General features: G+C 44.8%; 1 protein-coding gene across 1 annotated transcript in view; it reads right to left on the bottom strand.

The window, feature by feature from the left end:
• Nucleotides 1-18,202, bottom strand: part of TERT (telomerase reverse transcriptase) — a 36,116-nt gene that overhangs the window by 6,153 nt on the left and 11,761 nt on the right. The window contains exons 5-14 of the mRNA XM_009899575.2: nucleotides 16,544-16,726; nucleotides 13,238-13,399; nucleotides 12,718-12,813; nucleotides 8,401-8,486; nucleotides 6,103-6,216; nucleotides 5,438-5,509; nucleotides 3,920-4,105; nucleotides 1,739-1,865; nucleotides 1,372-1,433; nucleotides 308-432 (exon numbers count right to left, since the gene is read on the bottom strand). Coding sequence (XP_009897877.2) covers nucleotides 308-432; nucleotides 1,372-1,433; nucleotides 1,739-1,865; nucleotides 3,920-4,105; nucleotides 5,438-5,509; nucleotides 6,103-6,216; nucleotides 8,401-8,486; nucleotides 12,718-12,813; nucleotides 13,238-13,399; nucleotides 16,544-16,726 — 1,213 coding nt within the window. The remainder of the gene's footprint in view (nucleotides 1-307; nucleotides 433-1,371; nucleotides 1,434-1,738; nucleotides 1,866-3,919; nucleotides 4,106-5,437; nucleotides 5,510-6,102; nucleotides 6,217-8,400; nucleotides 8,487-12,717; nucleotides 12,814-13,237; nucleotides 13,400-16,543; nucleotides 16,727-18,202) is intronic.

Here is an 18,202-nt window from a genome sequence, read left to right on the forward strand (position 1 = left end):
CTCTCCAGCCACTCTGACCCCAGCCTGTAGCTCTGCATGGGGTTGCTGTGGCCAATGTGCAGAACCTGGCACTTGGATGTGTTCAAACTCATGCCCTTGGACTCTGCCCATGTGTCCAGCCTGTCCAGGTCCCTCTGCAAAGTCTAACCCATCACCCAACCCTATCTAATCAATATGGCTATTCTTAGTTGGTGGAGTGATTTGTCTGTATTTTTCACTCTTGATCTTTTACTGAAAATGACACAACCTGACCACACATTCAAGACATGTTGCCTAAAAACAATTCCCCAAACCTAACATACTATACCTGCGTTTTTTGCTTTCACAGTAGCATAGCAGCACGATGCAGTCTGAGAGATGATCCTTAGAAAGAAATCAGGATTGTTTCTAACCTTCTGGTTGAATGGAAGTTGGAGAACACAGGCATGGAACCTGTTCACAAAAACAGTCTATTTGATTGTGAGTAATTTGCAATTCCAAATGAAACTATGATCAAGTACCTTAGGTATTATACAACTTTTAAAAGAACCCAACAGTCTTTGGCTGTATCAACACTGCTGGCATACAACACTCCTACTTATGCATTTCCCTGGAGCATTAGACACACACATTTGTTTGCAGATTTTCCTCCATAATGATCTTGAAGCCATCTGCCTGAGTAACAGAATTCTCTTCTGAAGACAGCACTGGTTAGGTTGTGTACTGTGTCCAGTTCTGGGCCCCCCATTTAAGAAGGACATTGAGACTCTTGAACATGTCCAGAGAAGGGCAGCGAGGCTGGAGAGAGGTCTCTAGCACAAGCCCTATGAGGAGAGGCTGAGGGAGCTGGGCTTGTTCAGCCTGGAGAAGAGGAGGCTCAGGGGAGACCTTATTGCTCTCTGCAGCTACCTCAAAGGAGGTTATAGGCAGGTGGGGGCTGGTCTCTTCTCCCAGGCAACCAGCACCAGAACAAGAGGACACAGGGGAGGTTTAGGCTGGATGTTAGGAAGAAGTTGTTCCCAGAAAGAGAGATTGGCCATTGGAATGGGCTGCCCAGGGAGGTGGTGGAGTCACCATCACTGGAGGTGTTTAGGAAGAGACTGGATGGGGTGCTTGGTGCCATGGTTTAGTTGATAGATGGTGTTGGGTGATAGGTTGGACTCGATGATCTCAAAGATCTTTTCCAGGCTGGTTAATTCTATTCTATTCATATAATCCTGTACCCTGAATCTAATCTATGTAAGAACAGTGTTGAAACAACAACATGACTTACTGCTGACATAGACCATTACACATTCACACAGCATACTTTTTGCTAAGGTGCAGCTCCTCCATGTGTCAAAGAGGAGTAATGAAATATTCCCAGTGGCAGCAGAAGCCTCAGTGACCTACCTGCAAGCCTGAAGTAGAAATATCTTGTAAATGTTGAGGAGAACTGTTTGAAGGCTGTTGATCTAGAGCAGAACAGAAACAGAGCTATAGGAATGTTTTAGTGTCATGATAGGATTTGCTCAACAGCGTAAGATGATTTAGGATCTAGAGAAAAAACATCTTATACTGAACTGCAAATATTTCTATTACACACCTAAATCAACAATATTGTGAAGACTCAGTTCTGGAAGGTGCTGCAACCCCACGGTTTAGTTGCTAGCAACGCTTCCAATTACGTGGACTACCTCTCAAAAATCAACTCAAAGCAGTTTCAATGCTCCCTGTCACTAATCACAGTATTTCCAAACATCCATTTCCACATTCCCACCTGTAAATCAAGAAACAAGCCATGACATTTCAGTCTGAGGACTGCAATCAATTTGTATTTCATGTTTTTCCCAGCTCTTGTGCTTGAATTGAAGGAAAGACTTGTTCTGATGTAAGTAGCGTTGTAACTACAGAAGAAAGAGACAAAGCAGTTAAACTTCATGGGCTGATAGACTAAGTTAAATTCTGTAAAGCAAGCCTCATTTAGCTTCACATGTTATACAAACTGCCTGCTAATCAATGAGCCAGAAGCTAAAAGACAACTATAATTTCAACTTAGAAAGAAACTAGACATGGTGGCATTAAAGCTATTAGCTAAGGAACAACTTCAATACCTCAGGGCTGAGTAATTCACTTTCTGAGAAAACCAAACCAGTAACTCTAAACACAAACTTGATGTATTTCTAAAAAACATAGCCTAGCCAGACCATCATTAATTACCACTATTAATATTAATGGCATTAATTACCATCATTAATGACAATCAGGTTATACTCAGTGATCCATGCAACACAGGAGCTTAGTCTGGAAGCATTCTGAGTTGACCTTAGAATTCCAGTTACCTAAGTCAAGCTTCTCAAAAGCAAGGTGTGAACATGTCCAGAGAAGGGCAATGAGGCTGGGGAGAGGCCTCAAGCATAAGCCCTATGAGGAGAGGCTGAGGGAGCTGGGATTGTTTAGCCTGGAGAAGAGGAGGCTCAGGGGAGGCCTTATTGCTCCCTGCAACTACCTGAAGGGAGGCTGTAGCCAGGTGGGGGTTGGTTTCTTCTCCCAGGCAACCAGCACCAGAACAAGAGGACACAGTCTCAAGCTGCGCCAGGGGAAGTTTAGGCTGGAGGTGCGGAGAAAGTTCTTCACCGAGAGAGTTGTTAGCCATTGGAATGTGCTGCCCAGGGAGGTGGTGGAGTCACCATCCCTGAAGGTGTTCAAGAGGGGACTGGAGATGGCACTTGAAGCCATGGTTTAGTAGTCATGAGGTGTTGGGTGACAAGTTGGACTTGATGATCTCTGAGGTCTTTTCCAACCTTACTGATTCTATGATTCCCTGGATTCTGATTAGTGTCTCCCAGACCACTAGCCCTCATTAACTGTTTCCTTTAAAAACACAGCTGTTGATTTTAGTTCTCTTTTGTAACTGATAATCATGTTGTATAAATTCATATCCTAAACTGACCAAGCTCTTTTGTTTAGGAATTCTACCAAATAGCTTTTCCACTCTGGTGACAGTAAACCTCTTCCTAATTTCACACTTCAAATTTCACAGGCTGTTCATCCTAGATATGGTCAATAACACAGCAGTATTATCCTTCAGTTTAAACAGTTCTTTCTTCTTAATCTTTCGCAAATGTCTAAAACTATCATTAGTACTCCACCTAAAGAGCTCTTCGGTAGGATACATCCTGAGTTCTGTGTCACTTCAGGTTGCTTTGCAGCCAAGCTTGCTAGTTTAAGAACAGGTTACTTCTCCCCTACACTACCATTTGAAGTGTACCAGAGGAAGCACCTCTGATGTTGAAAGGATTACTAGCCTCTCTAGTCCATTCAGAATTAATCCCAATCTGCAGTTCATGCAATATTTAAGGCTTCTTGTAGGAAGGTACAAACCCCCTGACAACTTCTGAACAATCACTGTGGTTCTATGGTATCAGGGACAATACAGTCCACAATGGTGAAAGAAGCTGAACTAAGGTGACTGAATAAACTTTCTCAGAACTCCATAGCCACCATACAGTATGTGACTTTGAGTCACTAGTCACCTGTGCCACATTCAATGGTGTTAACACAGAATCACCAAATGGCAGGGACCTCTGGAGATCATCTAGTCCATTCCCCTGCTGAAGGAGTTTTGCCTGGAGCAGGCTGCACAGGTCTGGTTCCAGGCAGTTCTTAGCATCTCCAGAGCAGGAGACTCCACAACCTCTCTGTTCAGACCATTCCAGGGCTTTGTTACCTTCAAATCATACAGCTCAACAGCGTGTACATTCCACCAGAATGGAACGAAGTCAACAGCAGAAAGTACACAGCAGGCTGCACAGCCTAAGAAAATCCTTAGATCACTGTGCGAGAAACACAACTTGGGAGTATCAGAGCCTGTTTTGCAGACTCACAAGACACCCTTGTGCCTCTCACACTACGTACAATCTACTGTGGAGCTGCCACTGGAGAATACAGCTCCCTTTACCTGGAGTAATCGCAGGAAACCTCGAGTGTCCGTATGTTCAGCGCTAAACCGCACCACAAGACGAAACGATCGTCCGGCACCTGCGTGAATTCGGAGCAGCCCGGGACACCAGCAACAGGAAAATTCACAACTGTCTTTTGGGGGTTTATTGAAAAGCCATAGTCAGGAATGCCCATTGCTAGAGTCCTGAAACAGACATAAACAGTTAGCCTGACTCTCACCACCACCACCACAAACAAATAACCCCACCGAGGTGCAGCAGGGAGCTGCGGCTGTTTGGCTGGGAGAAGAGGAGGCTGAGGGGAGCCCTCATTGCTCTCTACAACTACCTGAAAGGAGGCTGGGGAGAGGTGGGTGCTGGTCTCCTAGGGAAACTCGTGCTGATCTTTTCTCTCAGGTAATTAGTGATAGAAGAGGCAATGGCCTCAAGCTATAATTGGGTAGGTTTAGACATTAGGACTGAATTTTTCACAGAAGAGTGGTCAGGCACTGGAATGTGCTGCCCAGAGAGGTGCTCGAGTCACCAACCCTGGATGTGTTTAAAGGTGGTCTGGATGTGGTCTTTAGGGATATGGTTTAGGGGTGAACTTTGTAGAGTAGGGTTCTCAGTTGGACTTGGTGATCCTGAGGGTCTTCAACAACCTGAATGTTTCTGTGATTCTGTGACACATATGACCTTGTATACAGCAACAGAAACCAAAGAACAAAAGGATTCAGGGCCAACACTTTAGGTTAAAGAATGCAGCCAGCTACAACAGTCAGCTACTTTGGTTAGTCTCCACTACTAACTGCTGCCGGAAGCTCCATCATGGTGAGAAGCTAGATCATTGAATTAAACTCCAGCAGGAATCCCCCACCATCTGGGCTGCAAGAGACTGTTAGCTGGCCATCAAGAATGTAGTTACTAGTTAGGGCCATGAGGATGATCAGAGGGCTGGAGCACCTCTCCTATGAGGACAGACTGAAGGAGTTGGGGTTGTTCAGTCTGGAGAAGAGAAGGCTCCAAGGTGACCTAATTGTGGCCTTCCAGTATGTGAAGGGGGCCTACAAGAAGGCTGGGGAGGGACTTCTCAGGATCTCAGATAGTGATAGGACATGGGGAATGGAATGAAGCTGGAGGTGGGGAGATTCAGGCTGGAAGTGAGGAGGAAGTTCTTCACCATGAGAGTGGTGAAGCCCTGGAATGGGTTGTCCAGGGAGGTGGTTGAGGCCCCGTTCCTGGAGGTGTTTAAGCCCAGGCTGGATGAGGCTGTGGCCAGCCTGATGTAGTGTGAAGTGTCCCTCCCATGGCAGGGGGGTTGGGAACTAGCTGATCCTTTTGGTCCCTTCCAACCCTGACTGATACTATGATACCAGGATTCTTCCCAAGCACAGACTACCAGGAAGGACTCCAAAACAGCCCTTAATTAACCTATAAAACAAATATAGCTATGCATATAAGCATATGTAAAGATGCAAAGTATTACCTAAAAGGTGTTAATGTTTATTACTGTGAAGACTAAGTCTTTAATAGCATACCTTAGAAAAATTTTGGCCTTTGTTAAATGTGGTGTAACCAGCAGAAAGTCATCAATGAGACGTATTAGGACTCTGTAATCAAGAAGAAATTGATGTTAGATTTTTTTTTCAGATGCAATCCTTTTGTCACACTCTTCAGAGCAGCAACATGCCCGTTTCCATTGACAAAAATACAGGGGACAACATGATCTCCCAACTGAGTCTCATGAAGAAACTCTCAGTTCTGCTTCTTTCCTAGAAATAACTGAAAATAAAAGCAAGAAAACAAAGGGGCTGGCTACATGAAACAAGACAGGCATTTAGAACACACAAGCTACTCCCCAGCAGCTTCCTGGATGCAGGGTTTCAGACTGTTTCAAGGGAGAGTTTCCTTGACTACATGACAAGGCAAGGAGGGGTAATACCAGGTACACAAGGAGACACCAAATTCTTCATGTGCACTAACTCCCTGTCTTAGTTTGCCTTGTAATCACTTGTTTGTGAAGCTGTAACTTGAATATGACCAGAATACTGGCTACCACTGCAGAGATGGCTGTGTGCACCACACTCCCAATGAAGGCTTTGAAATCCTTTAAATTCAGAATTAAACTGTAGAGAAAAATGCCTAACACATACACTGTACATTAAGCTCTAGTGTATCAGATCCCAGGACAAAGCACCCCTACCCATCCTGCTGTATTCCACGGAGCAATTTGTTTTCCATGTATCCATAGCATAAGTTGCAAAGCAAGGTTGACAAAATGGATCCCTGTGGAATTCCACAGCACTGCAGGTAGTACCTACAGAAGATTAAAAAATGAAGACATTTAGAACTCAAAACAGAATAAAAAGATTAAAATGGCCATTAAACACTTGAAAAGTCCAAGTGTAACATATGTGTTTCAACATTAAATGTGTCACATGCTTGCTGATTAGCCTCACTGAAGTTTGTTTGTCCTCTCCTCTAAGAATCTAAACATGGCTCCAGAAGCTTAAAAAGTGGAAAAAACAGTACACATATTCCTTTTTTTATAACAAATTCCAGTAGACAATTCTCACTGAATGAGAGAAACTCCTTCAGCTGCAGTGCTAACCTTCATTTAAGCCTTCTAATTCTTTATGTTACATCCTGCATAGCTTTGGAGCAAGAGCTCTTGAACATGAATCAAAGTGCACTGGACAAATGATTCAAGCTATAATTTAATTACTATTGAGGTGTTTATTGTTTGTCCTTGTACAGCATGACCTGGCCAAGGAAAACCTATTTTCTTGGGTTTTGGTGGGGGGGTTTTGGGTATAGTTATTTTCTTTGCTTGATGTTATTTTTTTTCTCCAAGAGCAAGAAGCTATTCATTCTAATATACCTCACTTGAATTTACAAACCAAGGCCATGCTTGCATTGGCACTTGCTTTCTAGACATAGTATGTGTGTGCTGCCTAGAGGCAAAATACAAAATGCCAGATCAGTATCTGCAGCAACACAAGCAGAAATCTCCATCACTGCCCTCTACAACATCTGACACCTAATTTGGAGTTGCCAGTAATTTGGAGTTGCCAGTTGTTCTCACCTTATTTTTATTGTTGCATGTCAAAGGGCAAAGCCAAGCAGAAGAGGTTTAATGTGTGTGGTGCAGCAGACACGCTGGAGGGAAGGGATGCCATCCAGAGGGACCTTGACAGGCTGGAGAGGTGGGCACAAGCCAACCTCATGAGGTTCAACAAGACCAAGTGCAGGGTCCTGCATCTGGGTTGAGGCAATCCCAGGCACAAATCCAGGCTGGGCAGGGACTGGCTGGAAAGCAGCCCTGAGGAGAGGGTCTTGGGGGTGCTGGTGGACAAGAAGCTCAACATGAGCCACCAGTGTGCACTTGCAGCCCAAAAACCCAATCAGATCCTGGGCTGCATCAAGAGAAGTGTGGCCAGCAGGTCAAGGGAGGTGATTCTCCCCCTCTGCTCAGCTCTGATGAGACCCCACCTGGAGTACTGCGTCCAGTTCTGGAGCCCCTATTACAAGAGGGATCTGGAAGTGCTGGAAGGTGTCCAGAGAAGGGCCATGAGGATGATCAGAGGGCTGGAGCACCTCTCCTATGAGGACAGACTGAAGGAGTTGGGGCTGTTCAGTCTGGAGAACAGAAGGCTCCGAGGTGACCTCATTGTGGCCTTCCAGTATCTGAAGGGGGCCTACAAGAAGGCTGGGGAGGGACTTCTCAGGATATCAGGGAGTGATAGGACTAGGGGGAATGGAATGAAGCTGGAGGTGGGGAGATTCAGGCTGGAAGTGAGGAGGAAGTTCTTCCCCATGAGAGTGGTGAAGCCCTGGAATGGGTTGTCCAGGGAGGTGGTTGAGGCCCCGTCCCTGGAGGTGTTTAAGGCCAGGCAGGATGAGGCTGTGGCCAGCCTGATCTAGTGTGGGGTGTCCCTGCCCATGGCAGGGGGGTTGGAACTAGATGATCCTTGTGGTCCCTTCCAACCCTGACTGATACTACGATACTATGATAATTTTGCACTACAGGGAAATCATAGAATCAGCCAGGTTGGAAAAGACCTCAGTGACTAACCAGGCTTTTCCTGACTGCTTGGATGTTTCCTTGCTTTTTGCTCACCACTATGGATTCCAACATTTAAAAGTATTCTTCTCGTAAGTTACATTTGTGGTTTTCAACAAAGGTTACATCTTTATAGAATAATGCACTCTGTGTATAGCTGACATCATAGAATCACAGAATTGTTAGGGTTGGAAGGGACCTTTAGTTCCAAAGAGAAATACTGTTCAATATAAATTTGATTCCAAATTCTTCATGCCTTTATGGAGCTTAAACTAATAAACATTTCAAATTAACAAGAAATAGAAGTCTTTAAATGACAGCTATCCAAAAAAACCCTTCAGCCAGTTAAGGGTCCTGCTTAACAAGAAAAAAAGCTAACAACCAACCAACCAAAATAAGCAAACACAATATATGAATAAAAATTAACCCATTTTTTACCTCTTTTTAATCTCCAGAATATTGTTGTGTAACATTTGAAGAAAAAACTCAAACAGGGTGGAACTTGTTTCATTAAATGTTAAGCTCTAGAAACAGAACAAAACAAAACAGTATTTGCACTTTATGTAGCATTTTTTAGTTTCAGTACCTTTCTAAACTTAAGAGATACACAGAGACCTTTGCAAAAGTTATGACCATAATAGTTCAAACCCCTAAGGTAAGAAAAGAAACCAAACACCTAATCCCAAGATCTGAATATACACAGTAAAAGGCAGCTCACATCAAACAAGAGAATGGTGGTGGTGGTTTTTGTTTGCTTTGTTTTGCTTTAGGACAAAGGCAGTTTTATCTGGTGCTACAAGGGAAAAGAGTCTTAGGTTATTAAAATGTATGACACCTCCTGGCCACTTTTTATCCTGCAAGTCAATTTCTCTGTCATGTTCTTTATGCTACCTGAAATGCAGATACCTGGGGTCAGAGTGGCTGGAGAGCAGCCAGGCAGAAAGGGACCTGGGGTTACTGGTCGATGGTAGGTTGAACATGAGCCAGCAGTGTGCCCAGGTGGCCAAGAGGGCCAATGGCATCCTGGCCTGCATCAGGAACAGTGTGGGCAGCAGGAGCAGGGAAGTCCTTCTGCCCTGTACTCAGCACTGGTTAGGCCACACCTTGAGTCCTGTGTCCAGTTCTGGGCCCCTCAGTTTAGGAAAGATGTTGAGTTGCTGGAATGTGTCCAGAGAAGGGCAACAAAGTTGGTGAGGGGTTTGGAGCACAAGCACTATGAAGAGAGGCTGAGGGAGCTGGGGTTGCTTAGCCTGGAGAAGAGGAGGCTCAAGGGAGACCTTATTGCTGTCTACAACTGCCTGAAGAGAGGTTGTAGTCAGGTGGGGGTTGGTCTCTTCTCCCAGGCAACCAGCACCAGAACAAGAGGACACAGTCTCAAGCTGCACCAGGAAAGGTTTAGGCTGGATGTTAGGAAGAAGTTCTTCAGAGAAAGAGAGATTGGCCATTGGAATGTGCTGCCCACAGAGGTGGTGGAGTGACCATCACTGGAGGTGTTTAGGAAGAGACTGGATGGGGTGCTTGGTGCCATGGTTTAGTTGATTAGATAGTGTTGGGTGATAGGTTGGACTCGATGATCTCAAAGGTCTTTCCCAACCTGGTTAATGCTATTCTACCCTTTCACTTGTCAGTTCTGCTTCAGAACACATTCTTTGCCACATACTACCAACTATTTCATGCATCATTGCCCTCCCAATATTTATAGAGCTTTCTGTGTTTAAAAACTGGGTAATAAACTTAGAGCAGTTTAAATCCCTTTAACAATGACTTCCTAAGAACTAAAGCAAAATTACCTCCTCTGTATGTAGATTGGGTATCAGACAAATGTCCCCAGCTTTTGCTGGAGGTTATGGTGATTTGTACTGAGCAGCTAACATCTTTCAATCATTCAGCCTGACCTGATACTTTCCTCAGAATGTATTTCCTTAAAGCAATGACATGCATACCACACAAATTGTTTTCAAATATACAGTATTTGTTAAATGGAATGCTGCTGTTCATGCATCTAGTAGTTACCTACACTAGATGTCCACTGGAAAAAAAGAACAAAATAAAACCTACACACCCAGCATCAGAGATCCAGAGGGTTTTCATTTAGAATACATAGAATAAACCAGGTTGGAAGAGACCTTCAAGATCACCGCGTCCAACCCATCAACCAATCCAACACCACCCAAACAACTAACCCACGGCACCAAGCACCCCATCAAGTCTCCTCCTGAAAACCTCCAGTGATGGCGACTCCACCACCTCCCCAGGCAGCCTATTCCAATGGGCAATCACTCTCTCTGTATAGAACTTCTTCCTAACATCCAGCCTGAACCTCCCCTGGTGCAGCCTGAGACTGTGTCCTCTTGTTCTGGTACTGGCTGCCTGGGAGAAGAGACCAACATCCGTGTGTCTGCAACCTCCCTTCAGGTAGTTGTAGAGAGTAATAAGGTCACCCCTGAGTCTCCTCTTCTCCAGGCTAAGCAACCCCAGCTCCCTCAGCCTCTCCTCGTAGGGCTTATGTTCCAAACCCCTCACCAACTTTGTTGCTCTTCTCTGGACTCGTTCCAGCAAGTCAACATCCTTCCTCCATGTACTCACTAGGCTTTCTGCACTTCACAGTACCACAGTATCACAGTATAACTAAGGTTGGAAGAGACCCCAAGGATCATCAAGTCCAACCTGTCCCAACAGACCTCACGACTAGACCATGGCACCAAGTGCCACATCCAGTCCCCTCTTGAACACCTCCAGGGATGGTGACTCCACCACCTCCCTGGGCAGCACATTCCAATGACGAATGACTCGCTCAGTGAAGAACTTTTTCCTCACTTCGAGTCTAAACCTCCCCTGGCACAGCTTGAGACTGTGTCCTCTTGTTCTGGTGCTGGTTGCCTGGGAGAAGAGACCAACCCCTTCCTGTCTACAACCACCTTTCAGGTAGTTGTAGAGGGCAATGAGGTCACCCCTGATCCTTCTCTTCTCCAGGCTAAACAATCCCAGCTCCCACTTTGTAGGATTCTGGAATTGTGCACCACCCCCACTGCATATTCTGCTCCTATGTATGTTCACAGATACACAAGATCCCTTTACCTACATACTAGAAGCAGGAACTACTCTGTCAAAAATTTCCACCATCACATTGAGAATGGAGCCCATGAGAAACTACCTGTCTGGTCACCTGATGCTCAGAAACCTTGTAGATTGTTATCATGGAACACACCATGATGTCAACTAATAAAAAGCATTAAGAAACTCACTGAGCACACCTCCTGCTCCTGGGTCTTTCTCTGTTATGCTCCTTGCACAGGGACTGAGAACAGATATTTGGAATTAGCAGAGTTTTCTGCAGCACAACAATCAGAACAACAGAAGGAGGTTTCCCTCTTGTAACAGTGTCTGTTGGGAGTAAATTTAAAACTAGCTATAATGTTTGATTTGAATTTAATTCATTGAAAGCGAGAAATCTGTTTACATATGAAAGAGACCTGATCTTGGTTTGTGTTGCATTTCAACTTCTCTGAAGAGTTCCTTCTTATCAATCCTGGCTTTTTCTTTCAAAAAGGGACAAAAAAAAAAACAAACCCCAAAGCAACACAAACCACCACCAAACACAAATACAAACAAACAAACACACCACAAAACCAACCAAAGAGAAACCCTGACCACCCAAACACACCACAAATGTCTCCATTCTGAGCAGTTTGCTATTCACAATACCACATCTGTTTCCTCAGTTACTTAGAGGACACGGTCCTCAGTTACTTAGAGGACACGGACACAGTCTCAAGCTGTGCCAGGGGAAGTTTAGGCTTGAGGCGAGGAGAGAGTTTTTCACAGAGAGAGTTGTTGGCCATTGGAATGGGCTGCACAGGGAGGTGGTGGAGTCACCATCCCTGGAGGTGTTCAAGAGGGGATTGGATGTGGCACTTGGTGCCATGGTTTAGTCATGAGGTCTATGGTGACGAGTTGGACTTGATGATCTTTTGAGGTCTCTTCCAACCTTGGTGATTCTGTGACTAGCTTAAAATACATTTAGCTCATTCTTACTTCCTTAAGTTTTAGGGACAGCAAGTGTTTGAAGCCCTTTGTTATTAGATAGTTAATTTCACCCTCGAGAACTGTTGCAACAAATAGTGGAATTAGGAAGGGAAAACCAAAACACTGCTTAAAAGGAAAGTTTGGGACAACACTGAGAAAAGCTGTATAAAGTCTAGAAGTACATTTTGTCCTATTTCTTTCCTGGTGCACTCCATCCACTGAACATTGAGAACCTCTTCTAAACATCAAAGAGAAGATGAGGAATATCCTTCCATGGAAGGTGCTGGGTAAATAGAATAGAATAGAATTAACCAGGTTGGAAAAGACCTTCGAGATCATTGAGTCCAACCTATCACCCAACACTATCTAATCAACTAAACCATGGCACCAAGCACCCCATCCAGTCTCTTCCTAAACACCTCCAGTGATGGTGACTCCACCACCTCCCTGGGCAGCACATTCCAACGGCAAATCTCTCTTTCTATGAACAACTTCTTCCTCACATATCCAGCCTAAACCTCTCCTGGTGCAGTTTGAGACTGTGTCCTCTTGTTCTGGTGCTGGCTGCCTGGCAGAAGAGAAGAGACCAACCCCCACCTAGCTACAACCTCCCTTCAGAAGAGTAGTGGTATCACCATATAATATGTACATACAATTAAAATTCCCAATCTCACTCCAGTTATGCTACAGCTTTCCTTTTCAGTTGAGAAGAAGCCTCCCAATACTTACCTGTTCAACAATTATTGCATTTTGCAACGAGTCATTCTCCTGAAGATGGGACAAAAACTGCTCCATGTCTGGCAAAAAATCCATGAAAGTAGAAACCTGTATGTGGAGCGAAAAGAAATAAGTAACAAAGCTATTGACCTTCAGTGAAGGTCAAAGGGACAGCCCTATTGCATTATTTTAATCCAACAACTCTGCTACTGTTAAGTATCTGCTTCACACATTTCTATTTCCATAATACATTTATCACAGTATCACAGTATAACTAAGGTTGGAAGAGATCCCAAGGATCATCAAGTCCAACCTGTCCCAACAGACCTCACGACTTATTCTTACTAACACTGAGTAAAAAAGGGCAAAAAGTATAGAGCACAAAGCTTTGTGTGCAAAATATCCAACGCCTGTAAAAGGGTTTGTGAAGCAATTGCCTATTTCAAACTGTTACTAAAGGATAGCTCTGAACAGCAATACTCCTTGGACTGAAATAGATCTACAGCAGCAAATAGAAATCAGCAAGCCATACGTGTCTCTTGTAGAACTTCCTGGCTTTCCCACTTGTGGTTATCATAATCACTGCGTAGCGCCGTATGCAGTAGACCGTTCTTTTCTCGGGCTTTAAGATCTGTGAAATCACTTCCACGAGTTTCTTGTGAGGAATGGTATCATAAGCCCTGGACACATCAGTCTGAAACAGAATAAATACCTTCTATTCATCAGTATCAGTGGAAATGCTGCGGCAACATGAAGAAAGAAAGCATTGTTGCAGTAGGTGCTCAAGGCAAAAAAAGCACAAAGGACTGAAATGGCTGCACCTGGCATACCAAATTCATGACAGAACAAAAACTGACTGCTTACCTGCAAAATCTCTCCTTGCTCAGTGAATGTCTCTTCCAAGAGAAAAGCATAATTCTGTTATTAAGAGAATGTGATGCCACATGCAAACTTGCAACGAGTTAAATGATTGAAGGTTTAATGTTAAAGTTCACTGCTTGTAGTTTGAAATGATTAAATAGTTTTTAAAACCCTTCCCCTCCAGGTGATCCTGGGGGTGACATTATAGGCTTTTGCAAAGCAGAAACCCCAGGTGTTTTACCCTTCCTAAACATCATAGTGCACTCTTATCTCTGTTTGTACTTGTCACAGTCAAAATGAAAAACTTTCTGAAGTAGAACATAGAATATAGAACACAGAATAGACCAGGTTGGAAGAGACCTTCAAGATCATCGCATCCAACCCATCAACCAATCCAACTCACCTAATCAACTAAACCACAGCACCAAGCACCCCATCAAGTCTCCTCCTAAACACCTCCAATGATGGTGACTCCACCACCTCCCTGGGCAGCCCATTCCAAGGGGCAATCACTCTCTCTGTATAGAACTTCTTCCTAACATCCAACCTAAACCTCCCCTGGTGCAGCCTGAGACTGTGTCCTCTTGTTCTGGTGCTGGCTGCCTGGGAGAAGAGACCAACCTCTGCCTGTCTACAGCCTCCCTTCAGGTAGTTGTAGACAGCAATAAGGTCACCCCTCAGTCTCCTCTTCTCCAGGCTAAGCAACCCCAGCTCCCTCAGCCTCTCCTCATAGGGCTTGTGCTCCAAGCCCCTCACCAACTTCGTTGCCCTTCTCTGGACTCGTTCCAGCAAGTCAACATCCTTCCTAAACTGAGGGGCCCAGAACTGGACACAGCACTCAAAGGTGTGGCCTAACCAGTGCAGTGTACAGGGGCAGAATGACCTCCCTGCTCCTGCTGGCCACACTGTTCCTGATGCAGGCCAGGATGCCATTGGCCCTCTTGGCTGCCTGGGCACACTGCAGGCTCATGTTCAGCCTACCATCAACCAGCACCCCCAGGTCCCTCTCTGCCTGGCCGCTCTCCAGCCACTCTGACCCCAGCCTGTAGCTCTGCATGGGGTTGCTGTGGCCAATGTGCAGAACCTGGCACTTGGATGTGTTCAATCTCATGCCGTTGGACTCTGCCCATCTGTCCAGCCTGTCGAGGTCCCTCTCAGAGCCTCTCTACCCTCCAGCAGATCAAATCCTGCCCCCAGCTTGGTGTCGTCCACAAATTTACTGATGATGGACTCGATGCCCTCATCCAGATCATCAACAAAGATGTTAAAGAGCATGGGAACAGCAGGAACAGTCTTAGGAGAGCTATGTAACTGACAACATTCTTTGGCTTGAAAGACAATGAGACAATCACTGAAAATCATTTCAGGACAGGATGACAACTGACACATGAGAGTGTACAGGAGACAAGACCCACTACAATATATACATGAAAGTGTAGAATTTACATACATCTGAAATTGCCCCAGTTCAAAGCTATGAATCAAGCTCAGACATGTTTCCTACTAGACATAACTGAAAATCTAGTGTTAAGAAGAAATGTTTCCTGCTAGACATAACTGAAAATGTGGTGTTGAGAAGCAGCTCCCTCAAATAATGGGGATAATAATTTTACAAGTTGGAGAAAAACTTTGTCAGACAGACATCAGAGTTCAAGTGTTCATGTTCTGCAGAAACTGATATCGAGGATAAAAGACAGAATAGAATAGAATAGAATAGAATAGAATAGAATAGAATAGACCAGACCAGGTTGGAAGAGACCTTCAAGATCATCACATCCAACCCATCAACCAATCCAACCCACCTAAACAACTAACCCATGGCACCAAGCACCCCATCAAGTCTCCTCCTGAACACCTCCAATGACGGCAACTCCACCACCTCCACAGGCAGCCCACTCCAATAGCCAATCACTCTCTCTGTATATAACTTCTTCCTAAGACCCAGCCTAAACCTCCCCAAAAAGGTGTGGAATTTCTCCCAGGGTGCATAGCAAGCTTTTCCTGGTTTTCCTCAGGGAAAATGAGAAACACATCTGAATTTATACCTATGTCCCACTTTTACACCCAAGTAAACTTCACTGCAAAAACGTTCAGTGCACATGAAAAAGCAGGAGCTGCTAAGTGAGAGAAAGATGGACAGAAAAAACATCCAAGTAAAGAAAGTGCTAGTGCAGGGACACTCCCCCTCAAGAATACAACCAACCCCACACCCCCCAGAAAAACCAACTAGAGTCTGCTAGGCATACACAACACTTTATTTTGAAGAAAACAAAATGGTCAGCCGGTTAGACTGCAGCTATTGAATGAAGACTCAAATTTCTGGTTTCAGGAGTAGGGAAGTCATTCTGCCCCTCTACTCAGCACTGGTTAGGCCACACCTTGAGTACTGTGTCCAGTTCTGGGCTCCTCAATTTAAGAAGGATATTGAGACACTTGAACGTGTCCAGAGAAGGGCAATGAGGCTGGGGAGAGGCCTCGAGCACAAGCCCTACGAGGAGAGGCTGAGGGAGCTGGGATTGTTTAACCTGGAGAAGAGGAGGCTCAGGGGAGACCTTATTGCTGTCTACAGCTCCTTGAAAGGAGATTGTAGCCAGGTGGGGGTTGGTCTCTTCTTCCAGGCAACCAGCACCAGAACAAGAGGACACAGTCTCAAGCTGCACCAGGGGGAGTTTAGGCTGTAGGTGACGAGAAAATTTTTCACAGAAAGAGTCATTGGCCATTGGAATGTGCTGCCCAGGGAGATGGTGGAGTCTCCATCCCTGGAGGTGTTCAAGAGGGGATTGGATGTGGCACTTGAAGCCATGGTTTAGTTATCATGAGGTGTTAGGTATCAGGTAATAGATTGGACTTGATGATCTCTGAGGTCTTTTCCAACCTGACTGATTGTATGATCGTATGTATTGTATTAGAGCTCTAAAAGTATCTGCACAAACTGGCTTTAAGAAGTTAGTTTGAGCATGTCATTAAAAAGACATACCTTTACAAAGTAGAAATGAGGCATTTCAGCACCTGATTCATGAACCTTTGTGACAAACTTCTTCCATGTCCTGTAGATATCATCCTTCCCAAACGCTGAAGAGCCGATAATGCTGGTGTTTATAGTCCGTTCATAATTCAACACACTAAAGAGGTTTTTCAGTTGAGTATTGTAGTGATGCATCTAAAAAGGTCCAAAAAGAATCACCATGAAGCATGCCACATATTTGCTGGATTATTTGGGCCACCTGCAGTTTTCAGAAAGCCTGAATACAGCTGCATTGCCTGCTTAGAAGTGATCAAACAGCTTCAGGAATATGTCTGGGGGTTCAGTGGGGGTTCTTTGGTACATTTAAATCCTATGGGAAAAAAAATGGATGGGTTTGGGGTTTTTAAGTTTTCTTTATTTACTTTTATGTACTTGACTCCTGGAAATCAAGTTGCAATACTTAAGGAGACAAATAAATGGACTCCAGCAAAAAAAAAAACCTGCCACCAATTAGAAGGTAACTTTGCGAATCACAGAACCACAGAATGAACCAGGTTGCAAAAGACCTCAGAGATCATCAAGTCCAACCTACTACCTAATGACTAACACCTCATGACAACTAAACCATGGCTCCAAGTGCCACATCCAATCCTGAGGGAGCTGGGATTGTTTAGCCTGGAGAAGAGGAGGCTCAGGGGAGACCTTTTTGCTCTCTACAACTACCTCAAGTGTGGTTGTAGGCAGGAGGGAGTTGGTCTCCTCTCTCAAGCAACCACCACCAGAACAAGAGGACAGAGTCTCAAGCTGCACCAGGGGAAGTTTAGGCTCGAGGTGAGGAGAAAGTTCTTCACTGAGAGAGTAGTTCACCATTGGAATGTGCTGCCCAGGGAGGTGGTGGAGTTGCCATCTCTGGAGGTGTTCAAGAGGGGATTGGATGTGGCACTTGGTGCCATGGTCTAGTCATGAGGTCTGTGGTGACAGGTTGGACTTGGTGATCTTTGAGGTCTCTTCCAACCTTGGTGATATTGTGATGTGCATACTCTCCAATTGGACAGCCTGATTACCACAGAAAGACTATGAAAAAAACTCCATAACAGCTTTTAGTTGGTGCCTTGTAAACAGGGTCTGGGATCACATACTGAATAGTCAGTACTAATAAGCTACCCCCTGGAGGTGCGCTTTATCCTGTGCACTATGTGAGACTCAGTGTTAAGGAAAAACAACAAATACATCAATTTAAGACAGTGAAACTGGATTCCCCACAGTGTCTTGCAGTTTAACTGGCCTGTCAAACAGATTATTTTGTGCCCTGTATGTTCTGTCTCTGTTCCCACACTACAACAATTCCCAGCTTCCTTCCTATTTCCCTACTATGATCCAGCTTCCTCACCCTTCTTAGATCTTCTGTAGGGCACCCAATTCACAGCTGTGTTCACAGCAGGGCTGACCTGCCACCACAGCCCCCTAGACAATCGACAGGCACAATCTGTACTCAGCTAAACACCAACAGGCTGGATGTATCCACCCCTCACCCTCTGGTGTGCCAGACAAGTATGAGATGTCAGCTCAGAACACTGAATATTTTTGAGATTCCCATCCTTCTCCTCCCATTGATGGCCAGTGCCCACCACCACAGGATGCCATTAGCAAGCCTGAGGAAAAATGAATGGA

The sequence above is a fragment of the Dryobates pubescens genome, chromosome 9 (genome assembly GCF_014839835.1).
Source record: "Dryobates pubescens isolate bDryPub1 chromosome 9, bDryPub1.pri, whole genome shotgun sequence".
Lineage (NCBI taxonomy): Eukaryota > Metazoa > Chordata > Aves > Piciformes > Picidae > Dryobates > Dryobates pubescens.